General features: G+C 40.1%; 1 protein-coding gene across 2 annotated transcripts; it reads left to right on the plus strand.

The window, feature by feature from the left end:
- Nucleotides 1–374: 374 nt before the first annotated feature.
- nrm (nurim) lies at nucleotides 375–6093 on the plus strand. Of its 2 annotated transcripts, none has more exons than XM_021571675.2 (4): nucleotides 375–677; nucleotides 2668–2861; nucleotides 2973–3149; nucleotides 3549–6093. In XM_021571675.2, exons 1-4 carry the CDS (start codon nucleotides 527–529, stop codon nucleotides 3852–3854), a joined length of 828 nt encoding a protein of 275 aa, XP_021427350.1. In that variant the 5' UTR covers nucleotides 375–526; the 3' UTR covers nucleotides 3855–6093. The 2 variants fall into 2 exon arrangements, with proteins under 2 accessions (XP_021427350.1, XP_036808418.1); XM_036952523.1 differs by lacking the exon at nucleotides 375–677 and adding an exon at nucleotides 1261–1994.
- The last annotated feature ends 675 nt before the right edge of the window (nucleotides 6094–6768 follow it).

Below are 6768 nucleotides of genomic sequence, written 5' to 3' on the forward strand. Positions count from 1 at the left end.
TGTACAACGAGATGCTGAGCTGGGCTTTCTTTTATATACATTTGATATTGTGATGTGCAAAATGAATCATGTATTGATTTTTCTGTCCAATTTGTGAGGCTTTTATGTGTATAATAATATATATAAAAAAAGCTCAAAGTAAGAAGGTGTCTCATTTATTGGACAGTTAGGTACTACATCAGCATTGAGTAAGTCAAATTAAAGTTCTTTACGGATGTAAAGTGGGATTCCGAACCCAGGGATTCCGAACCCAGGTCTCTACTCGTCAAGTCTCACTCAGGTTAACAGCGACATCGAGCGTTAATATTTGTCCCCACCGCTCACCTCCCGGAAGAAACTACCGACAGTAGCGAACATTTTTGCTAAAGCAGCAGGGTCAGTGCTATCTGGGATCCTTGGAACGGATAGGTAAACGCTATGGCTACGGTTAAACTACGTCCCAAGGATCCCGCATAGCACCGATCAGAGAGGAAGAGGCGACGCCTCTCGTTCTTTCTGCCTAAATCAGGAAAAAGTCCATATTGAAATGGCGTCAGTCACTGCTCGTGGTATGACCCTTTGCATCTTGGCGCTGTTAAACTTTGTCTTCGTTTTTATAACCGGTGCAGACTTTGTTCGTTTCATCTCATTTCGAGCGATATATCATAACATCACTGGAGAGTCGCCACTGTGTCAAGGTATGTTTCCTGGCTCTTTGGCAAAGGGTTGTGTGTTCATCAGGAAAAGTAGCACATTCTAGTCTCAAACTATACAAACGGTTCACAGCTGTTGCAACTTCCAGATGTATTGTTTCAGTAGCAAGTTAGAATGTTTTTATTTGAATGGTTCATTCATCTCAATAAATAGTGTAACGAACCTGGGTTTATAAGCGCAACGAGCATGCTTTTGCGGCACAGTCGATAGCGCGCCGGACCTCGGGGTCGAGAGTTCGAGACCTGCTCCCTGCTGTTTCATTACATTGGTGTCAGAAGTGATCGGACCTTGCATCCACGACAGTGCGTGTGCTTGGACGGTGCGCGTTCCTGTAAGACGTAGAGTCGCAAGCTAGCGCGAGGACGCGCTCTTTGAAGGAGGGAGTAGTGTAACGATCTTGCGTTTATAAGCGCGGAAATCGACCCTGCTGCACGAGCATGCTTTTGCGGCACAGTCGATAGCGCGCCGGACCTCGGGCTAGAAGGCCTGCTCCCTGCCTGCTTCATGACAATAATTTTGGACCTGGAACCGAGACCGTAGAAACAAGTACTGCAGTCGAAATCGAACGCTGTGATGTAACGTTAATGTGCCTGTGCAAAACAATGTTAGCTGAACATGGCCCGGTTTCCCAAAAGCATCTTAACTTAAGGATCAGACTTTTTCTTTTGTCTTCAATTTTCACCTAAAATGACATACCCAAATCTAACTGGCTGTAGCTCAGGACCTGAAGCATGGATATGCATATTCTTGATCCCATTTGAAAGGAAACACTTAGACGTTTTTAGAAATGAATGTAGGATAATATAAAACATTTAGATCTGGTAAAAGATAATGCAAACAATTAAACATGCTGATAATATAATATTGGAGTCTAGGCACAATTTAGATTGTGGCCACTAGATGGCAGCAGTGTGTGTGCAAAGTTTCAGATTGATTCAGTGAAGCATTGCAATACTGCACAATATTTTCTATGAAGTCTACCCGACTGTGCCTAATTGGTCAATTGATACATTTTCAAGTACATAACTATAGAGAACATACATTTTGTATTACCATATCATTTTTGTAAGTTTACACACTACCAGGAATGTGGCTCATTAGCTGGATCATTAGCTCATACACTAACTTTCACACATCTAGATGGCCGGGCGGGGTGGGTGTGGAGCAAGAGACAACAGGGGTTCAAACTGTAGAACCCAGTTCCTACATTTGACTATAACAATAGATTTTATCAAACAAAACTATGCTACATTTTATCCCTGGGACCCTCGGGATGACAAATCGGAGCAAGATTACTGAATGTAAGTACATAATTTACCTTCGGAGGTGAATGTATCAAACCAGTTGCCGTGATAAACGTTTTTTTTGTTTTTGTGAACTCTCCTCAAACAATAGCATGGTATTTTTTCACTGTAATAGATACTTGGATAGTTTAATTGGATAGTGCAGTTAGCTTAAATTCTTGTTAATCTTTCTGCCCATATAAGATATGTCTATGTCCTGGGAAGTTTGCTGTTACTTACAACGTCATTCTAGTCACATTAGCGCACGTTAGCAAAAAAGCGTCCCGGTATCTCAATAAATAAATGGAGCGGCAGGGTAGCCTAGTGGTTAGAGTGTTGGACTAGTAACCGAAAGGTGACAAGGTACAAATCTGTCGTTCTGCCCATGAACAAGGCAGTTAACCCACTGTTCCTAGGCCGTCATTGAAAATAAGAATTTGTTCTTTACTGACTTGCCTAGTTAAATAAAATAAAAATATAAGGACATGATCATCGTTAGAACCAATGCTTTTGGGAAACAGGGCCAAGACTGGTACCCTCTGACTAACAAGATCACTTCAACAATGGGAATTCATCATTATACTTTGCTCCAAGACTTTGTTGTTGTCTTGTACTGATAATCACCAACACCTAACCTACCACACCATATACTTATCGTATCCCTCTGTCCATATTTCTATACTTTATATAGACTCTGTACCATGGTCTGTAGCTTTGCGGGACAGCTCTGTTCTCAAGTCTGTGGTTGTGGATCTGGGGCTTCTGGCTCTTTTTATTGTCCAGCACAGCCTATTGGCCTGGGCTCCAGTCAAGCAGGCCTGTCAGTCTGTCCTGGGGGTACTGAACCGGGCCATGTACTGCTCCACCACTGCTCTGGCTCTCCAGGTAACACACACACTTTCATTTATAAAATCTTATGGTCTTAAAAAAATGAGACAATTCAACATTTAAATACCCCTTTTGCTGTCCTAATTCACTGTCTTGTCCCTGTTCTAGATATTGATGCATTACTGGCAGCCTGTGACGGAGGCTCCCTGTCTGTGGTCAGTACGTAATGCCCCATGGAATACCTGGTTCCCCCTGCTCTGTTTCACCCTGCACTTCCTCTGCTGGTCCATCATCTGCAGTATACTGCTGATCTTTGACTATCCTGAACTACTGGGCATCAAGCAGGTGAAGTAAACCCATGCAGCTGTAACAGAGAAAGATTGCAGTCACGTGATTGCGATCAGAGGACCACTAGTTTGAGTCCAGTAAGGGGACAGGGACAGTGGAGGAAGTGATACTGTTCACTTTCACACTGGTTACACCAAAGCATTTTCATGCATCACATTTGATCATTGTCCCTCTCCCACGCACTTGTAAATGTACAAGTACTACTGTAATAGGCCTACAATTTTAATAATCTGCATAAATTCTGTCTGATGTGATGCCAAAGCTGTAATTAGTCAGCAATAGAATGCTTAAGAATATCCTTCTGATGAAATGTAAATAACTGGTATAATGTCTGCAATAAGTAATTTATCCCTTTCTCCTGGTCTCCCTCCATCCTCCCTCTTCCATCCCTCTCAGGTTTATTATGAGTGCCTTGGTTTGGGAGATCCTCTGGCTCTCAAGTCCCCCCGGGCTCAGCGTCTCTTCGCCCACCTGCGTCACCCCGTGTGTGTGGAGCTGGCTGTGGTGCTGTGGCTCCTCCCTGCCCTGCCCCTGGACAGGCTGCTGCTGGCGGGGAGTCTGTCGGCCTACCTGGCCCTGGCTCACTCTCTGGATACACAGGACTGTGCCTACCTCAGTGTCCAGCTGCATAGCAAACTGCGGCTCTTCTCTTTGCCACAGGATGGCACTGCTCAGAACAATGACAACCACAAGCAAGAGTGAATTGAAGTCATGGGTGTTGTAAGCTAGGTTTCCATCCAATTGCCAAAACATAAGAATATTCTAATATGCACATTTTCCCGCCAAAGATGTTTCCGTCAAATTGACTTGTTGGGGCTTAAATGACTTTTGCGGTTAAATTCCGATGTACAGAATTTTTGTAATTTTAAAAAAGAAAGTTAAATGGGTTTCCATTGCATTTTAAACTCTACTGATGGTATTCTCACACACAAAAATTGCGTTATATGGCGTGGACTTTACTCGCATGAAAAGGTTGGATGGAAACCTGGTTACTATTGAGGGCAATAGTAATTGCATCTTTTTGATATCACTAACTCCGCCATAGCTCGTTGGTCAAAGCCTATGGGGAAATTAATGTTTTTTTTGTCTCAACGCCGAAAATGAGGTCTGTGGTAAACACAGGTTTAGGAGATCTTATAGGTTTTGTTCTATTAGATCGTCTTCATCAGCTGATGTCAATTTTGGTTAATTTGAAACATTAATGAAATCAAATCAAGCACATAAATTCCAATTTCCACTCAAAATTTTCCGAATTGAAAAGCATTGGAAGAGAATTGGCGTGAGGATTTCATTGTACTTTTTGAGTTGACTGGAATTGAAATGGAATTGACCCCAACTCTGGTTATCTCATAGAACAAAATGTGTAAGATCTTCTAAGCCTGTGTTAACCTCCGACTTTATTTCTGGTGTTTATCCCAAAACCCCATTCTTTCCCCATTAATTTCCCTTATAGGAATGGCTGAATGAACTAAAGATAACTCATTTCTGTTTTTTGGGGACTACAAGCTGGTGAGCTTTATTACTACACATACATGAATGGGATCAGATGGGATGTTTGTGTGGCTGCACACAGCAATTGACTAAAGTACACACTGCAGTTGTTTGTTAACTTCACTTGGTAGGGCTAACACTGTTGATTTTAGAAAATGCTAAGATTCAGAACGTCTGTAAATACGCCACCAAGCATTTAGGCATAGCTTTTAACATCAATGTATTTGTAAGTAATTACTCAGAATATATATATATACATATTTTTTTTTAATCTAAAAGTGTATATTTTTATATAGCCTATGAACATAACATTACATTTCACATTCCACCACCAAGTGCTAACTCATAGCCCTTCTAGTAATTTAATAGGATCTCTGTCATAAACTGTCAAACTTCCAGAAATGGCAGCCATATTGGTCAGGGAGAAATCCAACCCAGTCTAACTGGAATGAATTGCATTAGAGGTACAATCCTAAAAGTAAGGTATATGACATAAGAAATTGTGTGATAGAATTATTGTCAACCTAAAATATTGTCATAATTATAAATTCTGTTTATACAGGTTTCCCACACACTTTCTGTATAAATAGCCTCTAAAATATATGTAAACAGACCATAAATGCCTCCTTGGGAAGCTGTGAGTTCTATTATATGATACAATATCAGTAGACTACTTGTTGCATTTACAACTTGTCTAAGTCCTATCATCAACTGATTTCAGCCAGTGTATGGCTGTGGGATGTTGGCATATTGGCAGTTAATTTGAGGGGGGAAATCATTCCGCTAAAACTGTCTGGCTAGCTAGCTAACAAACACAGTGCAGATAAATTCTTCCATATATTTTTTTTTTTACACTGTCTTATCACTTCACTGGCAAACCATGGTTGACCAACTTCCTGACAAAAATGGCTGACCTATATCCCATCATAAGGTTCATGGCCATTCTAGTATTCTAAATATATGTGCCAACTGCTGTTCCACACTGTATTATTTTCAAAATTGGATTATGTCAGTGCTACATTTTGCTGTTGTCTTTCATTTTGTTGTATTTGTCCTTTCCCAACACACATTCTGTCACATTTTGAGGGTGTCTTTGTCTTATCCTTTTCTCTCCATCATCATTATTTTTATATCCTTTGTGTTGCAGTAAATCAATGTATAATTACTTGAATAGCTGCATTCCTTCTAATTCCAACTGTGAGCATGGATTATAGGAGAGGATAAGGTATTCATTGTGTAATTGTTTTATATAGGTCTAATTACAGTATTTTTAACTACATTAATTATTTTTATAATATAATATATAGGTGAAACTACCTTAGAGCAAACTGTTCATGTGATGCCATATTTTCATCAGTTTTGTACCAACACAAGTTCTTTGTTACACTGGAACAAATTATAAGCAACTAAAACAAAATGTCTCAATAAATACAAGTCATAATGCATGTTTTTTCTATTGTCATTTTTTCTCATTATTTTTTAGAGTTAATTTAAGTTTGATTTAGGCTCTTACCATTGATGTTGGCCAGGACTATTCAACTCTTACCCTACGAAGTTCAGAGCCTGCTGGTTGTCTGTTCTACCTGATAGTGAATTACACCCATCTGGTGTCCCAGGTCTCAATCAGTCCCTGATTAGAGGGGAACAATTAAAAAAAGCAGTGGAACTGACTTCAAGGTTAAGAGTTGAGTTTGTCGAGATGTAGGCTATTCTCTCATGCATGATTCCTCCACTGTCTAAACTGGGAAAGTTTTTAAAAAATCCAAGAGAAAATACTATCAGATTTTGGAACCTATCGTATAGGATTTTATCCTATAGGATTCCAATACAAGAATCCAGTAGAAAAACCATATCAGATTTTGGACACGGTTCTATTGGACTGTTATTCCCAGATTCCGTGTGGTTAGTTTGAACAGGACGTGTAATCCGACTCTCCCGTCTCATTCTACTGATTCCAGCTACATTTTGAAGGGATGCATTTTGATTTGGTGGTCGCTGAAACGGAAAGAAAAAGGCAACACTTACAGTACCAGTCAAAAGTTTGGACACACCTACTTCTTCAAGTGTTTTTATTTATTTTACAATTTTTGACATTGAAGAATAATAATAGTGAAGACATCAAATC

Source organism: Oncorhynchus mykiss, chromosome 18 (genome assembly GCF_013265735.2).
Source record: "Oncorhynchus mykiss isolate Arlee chromosome 18, USDA_OmykA_1.1, whole genome shotgun sequence".
NCBI lineage: Eukaryota > Metazoa > Chordata > Actinopteri > Salmoniformes > Salmonidae > Oncorhynchus > Oncorhynchus mykiss.